Source organism: Chionomys nivalis, chromosome 7 (assembly GCF_950005125.1).
Source record: "Chionomys nivalis chromosome 7, mChiNiv1.1, whole genome shotgun sequence".
In the NCBI taxonomy this organism is placed as follows: domain Eukaryota; kingdom Metazoa; phylum Chordata; class Mammalia; order Rodentia; family Cricetidae; genus Chionomys; species Chionomys nivalis.
This window is the reverse complement of record NC_080092.1, coordinates 50,985,294-51,001,593: the sequence shown is the minus strand read 5'-3', so window position 1 is coordinate 51,001,593 and position 16,300 is coordinate 50,985,294. Positions and strand designations below refer to the sequence as shown.

The following is a 16,300-nucleotide window of genomic DNA, read 5'->3' as shown; positions in this document are numbered from 1 at the left end:
TATTTTCTGTGCTTTTGAGTTGAACTTCTTCTTCTATACTTATTATTCTTATGTTTGGTTTTTTTCATAGTGTCCCATATTTCCTGGATATTTTGTGTTAAGCTTTTGTTAGATTTAATGTTTTCTTTGACTGGTGAGTCTATTTCCTCTATTGTCTCTTCAGCACTTGAGATTCTCTCTTCTATCTCTTGTATTCTGCTGTTTGTGCTTGCATTTGTGGTTCCTGATCGTTTTCTCATGATTTCTGTTTCTATAATTCCCTCAGCTTATGTTTCTTTATTGTCTCTATTTTGGTTTTCAAGTCTTGAATAGCTTCTTTCATATGTTTGATTGCTTTTGCTTGGTTTTCTTTAAGAGATTTGCTGATGTTTTCCAATTTTTTTTGTTTGTCTTTTCCTCCATTTCTTTGAGGGAATTTCTCATTTCCTCTTTGAGTCTCAAACATTCTCCTGAAGTTATTTTTAGGTCATTTTCTTCTGCTTCATCTATATTTGGTTGTTCAAGTCTTGCTGTTGTAGGGTCTCTAGATTTTACTGGTGTCATGCTGCTCCTTGTGGTGTTGCATGTGTTCTTACCTGTCTACTCATCCTTTCTTCTAATTGGTGCAGTTGGGGCTGTCTGTGACTCTGGTGATTAATCTTCTGGGTGCCAGTGAATCCAAGGCTCAGATGGTTGTTCTCCGTGGTACAGTCAGTGCCATGGTTCTAGTTACCCCATTGGTCACTCCATGTTCCTGGAGGTCTCAGGCCTGCTCTGGTCTAGGTTGCTGGCTCAGACCTGTTTCTGTAAATGTCCCTGGTCTGGATCTGCTCCTGCAGAGGTCCCTGGCTTGGGATTGGTTCTGCAAAGGTCTCTGGCTCTAATCTTCTTCCCCGGGTGCGCCCGGACCCAAGAGGACCTGGCTTAGGCCTACTTCTCAGAGCTCCCAGATTCATGCCCGGACCCGCAGGGGTCTCTGGCTCTGGCCCTCTCACTCAGCAGTTGCTCCCCTGTATCTGCTCCTGTGGAGCTCTTAGTCTCAGGCCCAATCCCTCCAAGGTCGCTGGCCCAGTCCTGCTTCGGCAAACGTCCCTGGTCTGGTTCTGCTCCTGCTCCCATGTAGTTCACCATTCCAGGCCCGCTCTGGCCCAGGTTGCTGGCTCAGTTCCCCTGTTTTCTTTTCTTTTTTTCTTTTTTAAATATTTATTATATATACAATATTCTGTCTGTGTGTATGCCTGCAGGCCAGAAGAGGGCACCAGACCCCATTACAGATGGTTGTGAGCCACCATGTGGTTACTGAGAATTGAACTCAGAACCTTTGGAAGAGCAGGCAATGCTCTTAACCTCCGAGCCATCTCTCCAGCCCTCCCCTCTGTTTTCTAATGCTCATGTCTATTTTAGTGGGGAAACTGGCAGAGTGGAAAGCAGAGGGCAGTGTTGGGGCTAAGCTGGAGCCTGGGGTGCCTGTCAGTGAGCAGCATCTCTCTGTACCCTTTGAAGAGCGCGATGAGGACATCAAGAAGATCCAGGCCCAGATCAGCAGTGGTGTGACTAACAACGCAAGCTTGCTGCAGAATTACCTCAAGACCTGGGACATGTATCGGGAGATCTGGGAGATCAACAAGGACTCCTTCATCCGTCGCTACCAGCGTCTCAACCCCCCTGTCTCTTCTTTTGATGCTGACATTGCCCGGTGAGTGAAGAAAGGGAGGTGGAGGTGGGATTGTTAAAAGAAGAGCACTGTCTGGAGGAAGAGAGTGGGGCTCGGCTGGTCCAGTCCAGTAGGTCTGGACACTGTGTGCCCTGGGCTGCAGGAGCAAAGTGCTGGACCTTGGCTTCTTGAGGGCAGAGATCCAGAAAGAGGCCGGGCAAGGTTTCGGGAAAGCTAGCTGTTTCTTTAGAGGAGTCTTGCAGGAGTTGGTTGGGAATTAAGAGATACTAGAGATGGAGAAGGTAGGAGAGCTGGGAGTCTGTGATGCCAGCGCCTAGGAGCTGCTGCAGGAGCAGAGGGGTGTGGCCTGAGACACATAGCAAGACCACGCATTAAAAAAAAAAGGGAAATGGGGGGAGGGGGAGAGAGGGGGAAGAAGAGAGGAGGAAGGGAGGGGCAGAGAGGGAAAGCCTTTAGCGCTGGCAACTCTAAGGTGCCTGACTGGAGTTAAATGGAAGAAGATTCTTAAGTTCTTTTCATAGTCCCCTGGCTATGGCCATTCATTCACTCAGAGCAATTCTCCTATGAGCCTTGAAGAAGTTTTAAAAGAAAGAAAAGGGGGGCTGGAGAGATGGCTCAGTGGTTAAGAGCACTGACTGTTCTTCCAGAGGACCCTGGTTCAATTCCCAGCACCCACATGGCGGCAGCTCACAACTGTCTGAAGATCTAGTTCCAGGGGATCTGACACCTTCATACCAATGCACATAAAATAAAGTTAAATAAACCATAAAAATATTTAAAAAAAATAAAATAAAAAAATAAAAGAAAGAAAAGAACTCTACAGGGCCTTTCTCCTCGGGGGCAAAAATGGCCGGGAGAGTGGGAGGCTGGCATGCTAGGAAGCTGGGCCCAGCTCTGGCACTGACTGGCTATGCAGTCCCGGGCAGAGTTTGATATGCCCAAGGCCTCAGTTTCCTGTGAGATAGATATTATGTGATCTACAGCAGGGTGCTGTTCTCTGTGAACTCTGCAAGCTTGTAAGGTGCTTGCTGTGCCTCTACCGGCTCCATGCCTTTGTACGAAGGCTGTGTGCAAGCCGCGAGAGCCAGCTCACTAGGTGTGCCAGTTGGTGTCCGTTCCTATAAAAAAATACTTGAGGAAAATAAACCTATCCAGAAAGGTTTGTTTTGGCTCACAGTTGGGGGAAAGTTTAGCCCGTGACCAGTTGACTCCATTGCTTTGGGCTTGTAGATGTGCACTATAGTGGATGCAAAGCCATCAGCCTGTGCCGTAGGATAAAGGCAGAGAGAGTGCTGGGGGAAGGGGCTCCTCCAGGCATCACCCTAGTGATAGGAAGACTTTCTATTTGATTCACCCCTTTCTACCATTTCCCAGTAGCACCAAGCTGCAGACTGAGACTTACCACACAGACCTCTGGGGAATTTTTAAATCCACAGTGAAGCAGAAAGAAAGGATTTCCAGCCAGAGACACCAGGAAAGGCCTGCTAAAGATGGCACCTGTAGGGGCTGTGTGTTCTAAGAGGGCTGGGGTTTCATCAGGCGGAGATGGTGGGGCCCAGGAGGAAACAGTGCAGACTGAGGTATAGATGGGCACAAAGCAAACCGACTGGAACACAGACACAGAAAAGGAGGCAGACAAAGGAGCCGCCGTACATCCCCTGAGGCTGTCCTATGCCATCACTACCTATGCATGAGGACACGAAGGCTCAGGATGGTCAGACAGTCCCAGGAGAAAAGCATACAAGGTTGGTCCATCGGTAGTTCCAACTACAGGAAGCCGTGGCAGGAAGACCACTTGTGTTCAGGAGTTTGAGGCCAGGCCTGGTAAAATGTAAAAGGCCTATCTCCTCTGTGAGTTCGAGGCCAGCCTGGTCTAGTTCCAGCTAGTTCCAGGACAGGAACCAAAAGCTACGGAGAAACCCTGTCTCGAAAATCAAATAAATAAATAAATAAATAAATAAATAAATAAATAAAAATAAAAAGCCTATCTCCTAAACCAAACGTCTGCTTGAGGCAACTGAGCTAGAAGCGGTGCAGTGTGAGGCCAGCTTGAACCTAGGGGACTTCAAGGCTGTGGGTCCCGGGGGAAAGTTGTGACTGCAGATTCGCGCTGTCCACTACTTGGGAAGCTGGCATGGCCACAGCAGTCTGCCAGGAATGGGTTGGCCTGGGTGAGACCTGGCAATAGAACTGTCTAGAACTGCAGGTTTGGGTGGTGGTGTTGGGGGGTCACCTGTGAAGGGATAGAGCCCTCTGAGCAGACCTGGGCTCTTGCAGCTACACAGAGGTGGCTAACAATGTACAGAAGGAGGAGACGGTCCTCAACGTTCAGTTCGTTCTGCTGGACTGTTCACACCTCAAGTTCTCACTGGTGCAGCATTGCAACGAGTGGCAGAATAAGTTTACAACGCTGCTCAAGGAGATGGCCGCCGGGCACCTGATGGGTCTGCACAGCTATCTGAAAGACAATGCCGAGAAGTAAGGCTTGGCTTGGGCATGGCTGTGGGTATGCGAGTACTTGCGCACGCGTGTGTGTGCATGTGCATGCGTGTGTCTGCTTTCCACCAACAACGCTCTTTGCTGACTTTTAGAATCAGCCGCCCTCCCCAAACGCTGGAGGAACTAGGGGTCAGTCTGCAGCTCATGGACACCCTGCAGCATGACTTACCCAGCCTGGAGACTCAGATCCCGCCCATCCACGAACAGTTTACCATTCTGGAAAAGTACGAGGTGCCGGTTCCAGACAGTGTAAGTTCCTGCTGTGTTTGGTCCACCTGAGTCAAGCCTGTGTCCGTGGCAACAGACTGTAGAGGGAAGACCTTGGGCCCTCAGGGGTCATGCCTGAAGTGAGAGATTCAGAACTCCCGAGGACCACGGCTAACACAACTGATGGTGCCCCTTAGTTTATATACTTCTGTTAGATCCAGCAACTTGAGATTGGTTTCTTCAGGATCAGTCATGCACGGACTGCTTATGACCGCTGGTCTGGAGGGCAGAGATGCAGCTAACTGACAGAGAGCTGGGGGGCAGCTTGTTGGGAGAGTGTCGCCTAGCATATGTGACACCCTGGGTACACAGCCTCGGAGAGGATAGACCTCCTGCATGTGGGTCATTCCGCCCTCTCTCCCTCCCAGGTCCTGGAGATGCTGGACAGTCTCAATGGGGAGTGGATCACTTTCCAACAAATCCTGCTGGACAGCGAGCAGATGCTGAAGAAACACAAGGAGAAGTTCAAGACAGGCCTTATTCACGCGGCTGACGACTTCAAGAAGAAGGCACACAACCTTCTAGAAGATTTTGAGGTCAAAGGTATTCCATGCTCCACCTCTCTCCCCTTCTTTAGTCTTGGTTTTGTGACTTCAAAATGTTGTCCTGGAAAGGTGAAAACAGATGGGGGTGTGTGGCACGGGAAGGTTTGGAGCGGGGAGAAGGGAGCAGGCAGCTCAGGAAAGGGAAGGAACCTGGAGGGGACAGAGGATGAACTCGCCTGGAGTCACAGGTTTCTGGTTGGAAGGCCTGGGCCAGCAACCTTCCCAGTGTTCTAACCCTGACTTCCTAGTCCATTGTTCCTACATGCTCCCCCTTTTCTCTTCCCCTTTCCTCTCACGTGAGAGTTTGCCCCCTGAGCTAGAGAGCCACGGACTGCTTTTTGAGAGGCATGAACCCGAGCAGGATCTGAGCCACATGTTGACTTCCCGCAGGGCCCTTTACCAGCAACGTGGGCCACACAGCCGCGCTGGATCAGATTGCACAGGTGCGCGCCATGCTGATGGCCATGCGGGATGAGGAGAACAACCTCCGCTCCAACCTGGGCATCTTCAAGATTGAGCAGCCAATCTCCAAGGACCTGCAGAATCTGGAGAAGGTACTGTGTTGAGCTGGGTTCCATGGAAACCAGGGACAAGTGGCAGGGACAGGACAGGTTTCTGAGGACCTGGGAATGGTTCATTAACAGTTTTGTGGGTTTTTGTTTTGTTTTGTTTTGTTTTTTTATTTTTTATTTATTTATTTTTTTTGGTTTTTCGAGACAGGGTTTCTCTGTAGCTTTGGTGCCCATCCTGGAACTAGCTCTTGTAGACCAGGCTGGCCTTGAACTCCCAAAGATCCGCCTGCCTCTGCCTCCCGAGTATTGGGATTAAAGGCGTGCGCCACCACCGCCCGGCCTTGTTTTATTTTTTTTTAACTGAGCTAAAAATTCATACACTAGACCAACCATTTTATTATTATTATTACTATTTAGTTTTTGATTTTTTGAGTTTCTCTGTGTAGCTTTGGAGCCTGTCCTGGCACTCGCTCTGTACACCAGGCTGGCCTCGAACTCACAGAGATCCGCCTGCCTCTGCCTCGCGAGTGCTGGGACTAAAGGCATGCACCACCACTGCTCAGTCCCCCCCCCCAATTTTATTTAAAGTTGTTATCTCTTTGAGTACTGGACTTTGCTCCATTTTACTTCTTGGTGCTCTTTTTCTCCTCACATGGTACATTTTGTATTTTTCCTTGCTCAGTTTTCTCCTTTTCATTATAGATCTGCATAAGAGTGCCACTAATAACCACACAACAGAGTCCATACTGGGCTGTCTTGAAATCTCCTCTGCCAACACCAATTTAATCCAGAATTCTTCAATCTACAATCTAACATTGGGCAGTCTTTTTTTTTTTTTTTTTTTTTTTTTTTGACAAGGGAAGGAAGCAGACACATTCTTTGCCAAAATATCACCAGCACAGTCTCTAGGCCACCTGTTAATATTCTCCTCCTCTGAAACCTTTTCACTGTCCCATGTTCCACATCAGCCGCAGTGCCAGCTTCCACGCTTCTGCTGGGATGGCACATTTTAACCCCATTGAAGCCCCCACCCAAAGTCTTCCAAATTCCTCTGAACAAAAGCATGGGCAGGCCTCTCACAGCAATGCCTCAGCCCCTGGTATCTCCTCCTAACCCTTCTCAAGTCGTTCCACTCCCTGGTGACTAAGCGCTCATATATGAGCCTATGGGGCCATTCTTATTCAGACCACCACAGCTACTCTTCCAGAGGGCTTGGGTTTGATTCCCAGCACCCATATGGAAGCTTACATAGTCTGTAATTTCAGTTCCAAGAGATCTGATGTCCTCTTCTGGATCCTATGATACTACAGGCACATGGTGTGTAGACATACATGCAGGCAAGACAATATTCATAACATAAAAAATAAATCCTTAGAAAAAAGATTCTAGGTGGCTGGAGAGATGGCTTAGGGGTTAAGAGCACTGACTGCTCTTCCAGAGGTCCTGAGTTCAATTCCTAGCAACCACATGGTGACTCACAGTCATGCATAATGGGATCTGATGCCTTCTTCTGGCATAGAGCACCATATACATAAATAAATCTTTAAAAATTATTAAAAAGTAGAAAAAAAGATTTTCTAAAAATGATTAAAAAAGCCCCAAACAAAACATTTTCATTGCCACAAAAGGAAGTCATGTTTCTATAAGCAGGCACCTCCACCCCCTCTCCCCAGCCCCCACCAACCTATTGTTCACGTGTATAGATCTCCCGGTCCTGGACATTTCCCACCAATGGAACAATGTGGCCTCTGGTCTCTGATTTCCTTCACTCCCACGGTGTTTTCACAGCTGATGGATGCTATTGCATGTATCAGTATTCCATTCCTTTTCACGGCTCGCTAATATTCTATCGTTTGTTCGTTCATTCACCAGTGGCGGGTGTTTGGGGTGGTTTCCGCCCTTTCACTGAAGTGAGCAGGGCTCCTATGAGTGCGCATGTTCTTGTATTTGGACGCCTGTCCCTCATTGTTGTGGGATAAGCCTATTGCCCCATCACATGGCATCCCTCACTTATGCTTCTGAGTCACAGCCAAGCGGTCTTCCACAGCAGCCTTGCCATTTTACATCCCACTAGCAAATGGATGAGAATTCCTGGTTTCTCTTGGTATCCTTGCCAACATGTATTTTCCTTTACAGGTTTGTTGTTGTTCTAGCCAGAGTGGATGTGAAGTGGTATCACATGGAGGCTCTCATTTTCATTTCCCTAAGACTCCATGTTGAGGAGCTTCTCATGTGCTTAGCATTTGATGAGCCCTAGAAGCCAGAGAGTAGAGGGAGGGCAAAGGTGAACTGGGAGGCAGCACCATCATCAGCTGGACAAGGGAAGGGCCTGCATGAGCTGTCGGGGAGGCGGAGGGCCGGGGCGCCATGCCTAAGGCTGTCTTCCATCCTCCTGCCCCCAACAGGAGCTTGATGCCCTCCAGCAAGTGTGGGAGATCACTCGGGACTGGGAGGAGAGCTGGAACCAGTGGAAGACGGGCTGCTTCCTCACCCTGCAGACCGAGGCTATGGAGTCCATGGCCCATGGGCTGTTTCGCCGCCTCACGAGACTGGCCAAAGAGTATAAGGTACTTGGGGTCAGACAAGATGTCCCTGTCCCAGCTGAGGAAGTGGGCAGGCTCCAGTGCCATGGGACTTCTGATGTCTCCCATCTTTGCTCAGGACCGAAACTGGGAAATTATTGAAACTACTCGCTCCAAAATAGAGCAGTTCAAGAGAACCATGCCCCTCATCTCAGACCTGCGGAACCCGGCCCTCAGAGAGAGGTGAGGCTGCCCCTGCCCAGCTCTGCCCGTTCTTGTCTGTGCCCTCTCCTGGTACAAGGAATTCATTTCACTTCATGCTTTTTTTCTTTTTTGCATGTGTATGCGCATGTGTGGTGTATGTGTGCTTGCTTTCCTGGGTGTGTGTACCCATGTGTTGAAGTTAACATTAGATGTTCTTTTTGATCATTCCTCCATTTTATTTAATGAGGCCGAATCTGAACCCAGAGCTTCCCAATTCCAGCTAGTCCAGTTAGCCAGCCTTCCCTATGTATCCTCTGTCCCTGAGGCCTGAGGACAACTACCTGCCCAGCCAGTTCTTGAGTTCTGTGAGTTCGAACCCTGGTCCCTACTCTTGCACATGAAGCACTTTTATCCACTGTGCCATCTCCCTGGCCCCAGGGTATATCACTTTTAGGGAGTGAACCCAGGTCTTGTGAATGTCGGCACTGCCCTGCTAAGCCACAGCACTAGTCCAAATTGACCTAAAACCTTTTGATTGTATTTATTATTTTGTGTGTGTGTATGCGCGCGCGTGCGCACACACACACCCGCACCCGCACACCACAGCTCCAGTGTGGAGTCGGAGGACAACCTGTAGGAGTTGGTTCTCTCTCCACCATATGGGCCCTGGGGATCACACTCAGACTGTCAGGCTTGCTAGTAAGTGCCCTTGCTTACTGACCCATCTCACTGGCCCCAAGTTTGTATTTAACTGACAGAAAGGCATGTGTTTATAATGGCAGCATATGTCTTGCAGGGTGTGTGCACTGCAGGAGAGCTACACTGAAGGAATTAGCATATGTGGCACCTCACATACCTGTTTCTTTTACTTCTGTGGAGAGAATATTTTAGGTTTACTTTTGGGGTATGTGTTCATCTGTGTGTGTGAAGGGGTGCAGGTATCTGTGTACATGTGACCCCCCCAGGACTGGAGTTCCAGGCACACTGGTCATGGCTAGCTTTTTATAGGGGTGCTGGGATTTGAACTCAGGGTCTTATGCTTGCATAGAACTGCCTTTACCCAGGGAGCTTTCTCCCCAACCCTTAACATTTATTCTTAGGGTGGATGTGGAGGTACAGCCTAGCTCCAACGTGTCTGCGTTTTATTTAGAAACAGATACAGATATCAGAACAGCACCTCCGTGGTAGTTCAGAAGATCCAGTACCTTCTTCTGACCCCTTGGTCACCAAGCACAAGCAAAACGCTCACACATAAAACAAAATGAATAAATCTATTAAAAGAAAAAAGGGCCAGGCACTCAGGAGGCAGAGGAAGGAAGATCACTGAGTTCAAGGCCAGCCTGGTCTACAGAGTGAATTCCAGGACAGCCAGGGCTACACAGAGAAACCAAAACCAACCAAAACCAACCAAACAAACAAAAAAACAAAAGAAGAAGAAGAAGAAGAAGAAGAAGAAGAAGAAGAAGAAGAAGAAGAAGAAGAAGAAGAAGAAAAGAGAAAGAAAGAAAGAAAGAAAGAAAGAAAGAAAGAAAGAAAGAAAGAAAGAAGATCAGGGAGTGGTGGCACACACCTTTTATCCCAGCTCTTTGGGAGGCAGAGACCAGCCAGGAGCTCAGGGCTGCCTGTAACTCCTGCTCCAGGGGAGCCCAACACCTGGGCTCTGCAGGCACCTGCACTCATGCACCCATACCTGTAGTAAGAGCTGCGGGCTGTGTTCCTGCCGCCCCAGCTCCTGGTTGCCTGGCTAGCTTATGCCCCGAAATAACAACACACAAACTGTATTCTTTTAAACACTGCTTGGCCCATTATATCCAGCCTCTTCTCAGCTAACTCTCATACCTAGATTAGCCCATTTCTAATAATGTGTGTAGCACCCCAAGGTGTGCTTACCAGGAAGATTCTAGCCTACATCCATCCTGGGTTGGAGCTTCACCGCATCTGCCCCAGAGAGGAGAGCTATCGAGTCGGAGCTCACTTCCTCTTCCTCCCAGCATTCTGTTCTGTTTACTCCACCCACCTATGTTCTAACCTATGAGGGCCAAGCAGTTTCTTTATTATTTAACCAATGACCTTCCTCCATCACATTCCAGCCCCACCTCATTATTAAAATAAAGTTAAAGGTTTTACTTATTTACATACACATAATACATTGTTGCTAGCACTAGTAACTGTGCAGCTTAACCTCTTGAACTTGCTCCTTCTGTGTAGCAGAAACTCCATAGCCTTTGACCATCTCTCCCAACTCTGTCCCCACACCCCTGGAGCTACCATTCTCTTCTCTGCCTGTGTGGATGTGACGATTTTAGACTGTATATCTAAATAAGGTCATGCAGGATTCACCTTCCTGTGCTGGCTTAGTTCACTTAACATAAAATCCTCCACATCCATCTAAACTGTTGAAAATGATAACGGATTTCCTCTCCTCCCCTCCTCCTCCTCTTCCCTCCTCCTGCTTCTTCTTCCCCTCTTCCCTCCTCCTCCTCCCCCTCCTCGTCTTCCTCATCCTCGTCCTCCCCCTCTTCCCTCCTCCTCGTCCTCTTCCTTCCTCCTCCACCTCTTCCCTCCTCCTCCCCCTCCCCCTCTTCCCTCCTCCTCCCCCTCTTCCCTCCTCCTCCCCCTCTTCCCTCCTCCTCCCCCTCTTTCCTCCTCATCCCTCTCCTCGTCCTCGTCATCGTCCCCCTCCTCCTCCTCCTCCTTCTTTTTGAAACAAGACCTAACTATGTAGCCCTGGCTGATCTAGAACTGGCTGTTTAGACTGTAGATAGCTTAGGCTGACATTGACCTCACAGACATCTGCCTGTCTCTGCTGGGATTAAAGGCGTGTGCCACCACATCCTATGTTTCTTCTTTTTGAAAAGCTGAATGGTTTTCCATCAGGTGCAGATACTACATTTCTTTTCCATTCAGTAGTTGATGGGCGCTTAGGTTGACTCCATCCACACCTGGGCTGTTGTGTATGCGCTACAGGCAGCACGGACTGCCGTGTCCAGTCTTCCACTGTCTCCTGCTTCTTGTGCTGTCCCGGGCATTCAGATTCACTGAGTGTGTGTCCGCAGGCTCTTTCCTGCATCTCCCTCTGCCTCCTCTGGCTTTATCTATTATAACTAAGACTTGGGGTTTTTGGGTTTTTTTGTTTGTTTGTTTGTTTGTTTGTTTTTGATCCAAAAAGTTTTATTTTATTGTAGCCACCTTTTTTTTTTTTTTTTTTTTTTTTTTTGCCTTTGAGCCTAGTGTAAGACAGCTTGGCCTGTTTTAAAGTCACAAGCACATTTGTTCATTGGTCTTTTGACACCGAGTTTTTCAAGTTTAATCCCTTTAGTGTACCAAAAATTTATTAGATGGTGGAGTAATTACAGTGAGCAGTGGGGACAGAATAAATTGTTTGGTAAGACATTTTTAGATCAGTATGCATGTACAGAAAACCTTTTGCTTTTGCATGCTTCCAGGGTAGTGTTTTTGGCAACGTTTTACCCCTAAGTGTTATGTGGGTGAGTCTAATCTAACGCCCCAATTTATAAGTTATGTAGACTCCCTAACCTGCGTTTCCTCGTCTGTTAATGCAACAGTAGCACTTCCCAGCACGGAGCACTTGTGAGAAGCAGAGTAGCGTGTGCAGCCCGTAGCCCAGCACGTGAGCCGTCAGAGACCTGCACTAATGGATTGCGTGTTTGTGTGCACACCTGCCTTAACTCCTCCAGAGGATTGACTCCTGGAGAGTGACAGATCAATCTTTATATTCCCCACGGTGTCTAAGATTGCACCTTGGAGCCTATTTAGCAAGATCCATTGAATCGGGAATTAACAAATAACCAGAATTATAATGTTCCAAAGGGAGGAAATGAGAAGCGATTTTTTTTTTTTTTAAAGCAGTGCTGGGTGTGGAATGCTGAGTCTCACACACACTAAGCAAGAGCTTGACTGAGTCACACTGACAACACAGGGATTGATTGACACTTGCTAGTAGTATGCCCTGGAGCTGACCTCCAGGTCCTGTTCTGGGCTGCAGGCACTGGGACCAGGTCAAAGATGAAGTCCAGCGGGAGTTTGATCAGGAGTCGGAAAGCTTCACCTTGGAACAGATCGTGCAGCTCGGAATGGACCAGCATGTGGAGAAAATCGCGGAGATCTCTGCTTCTGCCACCAAAGAGCTGGCCATAGAAGTGGTATGATAGCATCCTACTCCTTAGCCTCCTGTGTACAAACTTCCAGCTGCTGCATTTGAGGCCTCCCTCCCTCCCCAGGCTCCTCTCCCCTTTGTGGACTGGGTATATGGTTACTCTGTCCTCCAAACTCTCTTCACAGGGCTTACAAAACATTGCCAGAACCTGGGATGTGACGCAGCTAGACATAGTACCCTACAAGGACAAGGGCCATCACCGGCTCAGGTAGAGAGGGCTCCAGACGAGGTTGGCACATGTGGCCTGAGTTGCGGAGTGAGGCAAAGGGATTGGCAGGTGGGTATGGACAATGATCTCCAGCCTTTGCACCCCAGGGGCACAGAAGAAGTGTTCCAGGCCCTGGAAGACAACCAGGTGGCTCTGTCAACCATGAAGGCCTCTCGATTCGTGAAGGCCTTTGAGAAGGATGTGGACCACTGGGAACGCTGCCTCTCCCTCATTCTGGAAGTTATTGAGATGGTGCTCACGGTGCAGCGACAGTGGATGTACCTGGAGGTCAGCAGCCACACACTGCCTGGGCTGTCCCTGCCCCTGCTTCAGCTCTTCTCCCTGCCTGGAGCCTGGAAATTGGCCTGCTGTCAGTGTCCTCTTCCCACCTCCCGAGACCCCGCCTTCTGACTCTCGTCTCTGTATCTTACATCCCACCCAGGCAAGCCTGTGTTCTTCCAGATTTATGTTTTCCTCTTGGGCTCTGTCCTGAATTCCCAATCCCAGCCTGGCTCCTTGCCCTGGTTTCTGATGGTCTGACTCTTGTACTCGGTTTTCATCTGTGGTCTGGGAGCGGAGTGTGGAGGGCATGTGCGAAACGGCCTCTCCCCCGGCTCTACGCCCCTCAGAATATTTTCCTTGGAGAGGACATCCGAAAGCAGCTGCCCAATGAGTCAGCCCTGTTTGACCAGGTCAACAACAACTGGAAAGCCATCATGGACCGGATGAGCAAAGACAATAACGCTCTCCGGAGCACCCACTACCCAGGTGAGGGCTCCCCAGGCAATTGTCCCGACAGCCCTCACTGCTCCTATGCATTTGTGAGGCCGTGGCCACATGCTTCGTCACTAAAATGTTCCGTCATCACTATCATCAGTAGCTGTGTTTAATCCCATTGCGGCTGTGAGTAGTGACACTACCACCGCTTAGCAACATTTGCTAATGTTAATTCGATACTATTGCTCATTATTCTTATTTGTACAGTAGATCAAGTTAAACTGATACTAGGTGGAGTATCATCCAGTGCTTTAGAGCACGGGCTACCGAGTCAGGCCTTGCTGGTCCTGCGCACCTGGCAGCTTGCTCCCTGCACACTGCAGTCCCCTCCTGTCATGGGAGTGTTTGGAAGAACTGTAACAGAGCAGTGACTCTCACAGTCCAGTAGGGGGCGCTGGCTCAACAGCACTGGTCTCAGCAGCCCTACTGACAACTGCTGTTCTCGGGCTGAGTCCCAGCGACTGCTGCCCTGAAGTGATCTGGGTAATGGACTGACTCACAAAGCCACCAAAACAGTGATCCTGTTGTTGAACATACGCAACAAGCATCTGGTCCACGATTGGGAGTCTTTCTGTGACCTCCAGAGGTCACCTGAGGTCACCCAAAGACTCCAGTAGCCTGCAATCACTACACTTGCTGGAAGGCATGGTTTCACACTCTTGGTCAGGACAGAGCCTGGGAAGAACCTGGGGAAAGTCCCAAAGGCTGAGAATGCAGACGGGAAGCTAAGACTTCTGGGAACCTACAGCTGTTAACACATCTTGTTTAAACTCTCAGATTGGCCTTTGTGGTATACCTCTTTCTTTTCTTTTTTTCTTTTTTTTTTCCAAGACCACAATCTTGGGTTTGGACTCTACATTCTGTGACTGTATGGGTGTATGAGTTTGTGTAGCACTGTGTGTTTTGTGTACACATATGGGTGTGTGTGTGTGCCAGAGGGTGGGGAGTCCAGCAGTTGACTTTGGGTATCTTCCTCTATCACTTTTCTGTATTTCTTTATTTTATTTTATCTTTTTATTCTTGATAGTGAAATTTAATTAGTACTTTTTCCCCTCTAAACCCTCTTACCTACACTCCCTGTTCTCCCTCAAATTCATGGTCTCTTTTCTCACTAATGGTTATTGCACGTGTGTGTTCCTAATTAGAACCTGTTCCATCCATATAATGTTTTCAGGGCTGACCGTTTGGCTCTGGACAACCAAGTGCTGTGCTCGTCCCTGGGGAGGGCCACCTCTCCTGCTCCCAGCTCTCCTCAGCTCTCCTCAGTGTAAGGTTGAGGCCTCAAGAGCTTTTCCCCATCTAATTTTTGGTGTGTTTATTGGTGTCAATCTTTTTTCAGATCACATTTGGGCAGTCATTGCTGTTGGTTTTTCTTTAACTCTAGCCCCACATTGGAATGCTAAAATGTTATTTTTTGTGTTTTACTCTTTTGGCTCTTTGAGGGGCCTGCCACCCCCCCAGCTCCCAAATAACCACAAGGAGGCTTATTCTTACTTATGAATGCCTGGCCTTACCTTGGCTTGTTTCTAAACAGCTTTCTTAACTTAAATTATCCCATCTACCTTTTGCCTCTGGGCTTTTCTTACTTCTGTGTATCTTTACTATCACTCTGAGTCTGACTGCTGGGTGTCTGGGTGACTGGCCCTCACACCTCCTCCCTTCTTCCAGATTTCTCTATTTACATTCTCTGTCTGCCAGCCCCGCCCGTCCTTTCTCCTGCCATTCAATTCTTTATTAGATCATCAGGTGTTTCAGACAGGCAAAGAATCACAGCTTCACAGAGTTAAATAAATGCAACATAAAAGAATAGAGCACATCTTTGCATCATTAAACAAATGTTCCGGAGCAAAACAAATGTAGCACACCTTAAAATAGTATTCCACAGGTCATGTTGGTGAGACTTTCTGGGGTTACTGGAGACGCAGTCTCACAGCAAACTCCCTGGTCCTCTGGCTCTTACAGTCTTCCCACCCCCTCTTCTGCAGTGCTGCCCAAGTCTTAGGTGGAGAGTGTTGTGGAGGTGTCCACTGGGACTGGGCTCCACGACTCTGCATTCTGACAGCTTGTGTTTCCCATAGTGGACTCCATCTGTTACCAAGGGAAGTTTCCTTGATGAGGGATGAGAGCCTATGGACAAATGTTTATAGATTGTTGTTAGGGATTATGGTGGCTTAGTAAATTAGTGGTTGTAGATTCTCCTCCAGTAACCACAACTTCATTGGTAATGAGTGGTAGTTAGCTAAGCCATACTGCCAGCCTTGGTGGCCCTTTGGCTGAGTGGGTCTTAAGTCTAATTAGGGAGCTGTTAGTTACCGCCAAGGTGTGCGTGCTGCTACCGCACCCTTAGGGTTATCACGCCAGGCTGGTCATTGATGTGTTCCACAGACGTCATACAGGAGAGGACTGTTGCTACCCCCTCCTTTGGACGCTTGCACAATGCCTTCGGGTACCATGAAAGCTAGTCCTCAGGGGTTATGCAGGTCAGCACCAGCTCAGGGGTCTCTGTGCCCTGTTTCTGAAGTACATGGTGTTTTCAGCAACTTACTGTCCACCTCTGGGGGTAACCAAGGGCGACAGCGGTGGCCTTTGGCCTCCGTGTGGCGTGCCCTCCATGTTGTGCCGTGGTTGCTGCCATCCTGTGTCTGCGGTGTCCTTAGCAACTGGGCTTGCTGGATTGAATAAACGGCGGGATCATTCGTAATTTCCAGAAACTCTTGAGTTGAGCCGTGACGCTCTAAGCTCTTAGGTATAATAGGATTATTGTGCTAAAGACTGGTGAGAAACGGGGCTAACTCATACGATACCCCATGAATACTGTACAAGCTCTCCACAGGTAGCCATGTCTGATGACTACAAGAGAGAGTGGGATGATACGCACAGGGATTGGAGCGATTTCTCTGTTTCCGAAAGCCCTTCCGGCAGTCTATACCGCAGA

The 16,300-nt window shown here is 48.7% G+C and overlaps 1 protein-coding gene across 1 annotated transcript in view; it reads left to right on the top strand.

Annotated features, from left to right (window-relative positions):
• Dnah2 (dynein axonemal heavy chain 2) overlaps window positions 1-16,300 on the top strand; it is a 125,813-nt gene that overhangs the window by 52,336 nt on the left and 57,177 nt on the right. Inside the window, exons 21-31 of the mRNA XM_057774390.1 lie at window positions 1,483-1,675; window positions 3,932-4,132; window positions 4,246-4,402; window positions 4,789-4,963; window positions 5,356-5,519; window positions 7,883-8,044; window positions 8,139-8,242; window positions 12,210-12,366; window positions 12,506-12,588; window positions 12,696-12,876; window positions 13,218-13,356. Of these exons, the coding sequence (XP_057630373.1) occupies window positions 1,483-1,675; window positions 3,932-4,132; window positions 4,246-4,402; window positions 4,789-4,963; window positions 5,356-5,519; window positions 7,883-8,044; window positions 8,139-8,242; window positions 12,210-12,366; window positions 12,506-12,588; window positions 12,696-12,876; window positions 13,218-13,356 (1,716 nt within the window). The remainder of the gene's footprint in view (window positions 1-1,482; window positions 1,676-3,931; window positions 4,133-4,245; window positions 4,403-4,788; window positions 4,964-5,355; window positions 5,520-7,882; window positions 8,045-8,138; window positions 8,243-12,209; window positions 12,367-12,505; window positions 12,589-12,695; window positions 12,877-13,217; window positions 13,357-16,300) is intronic.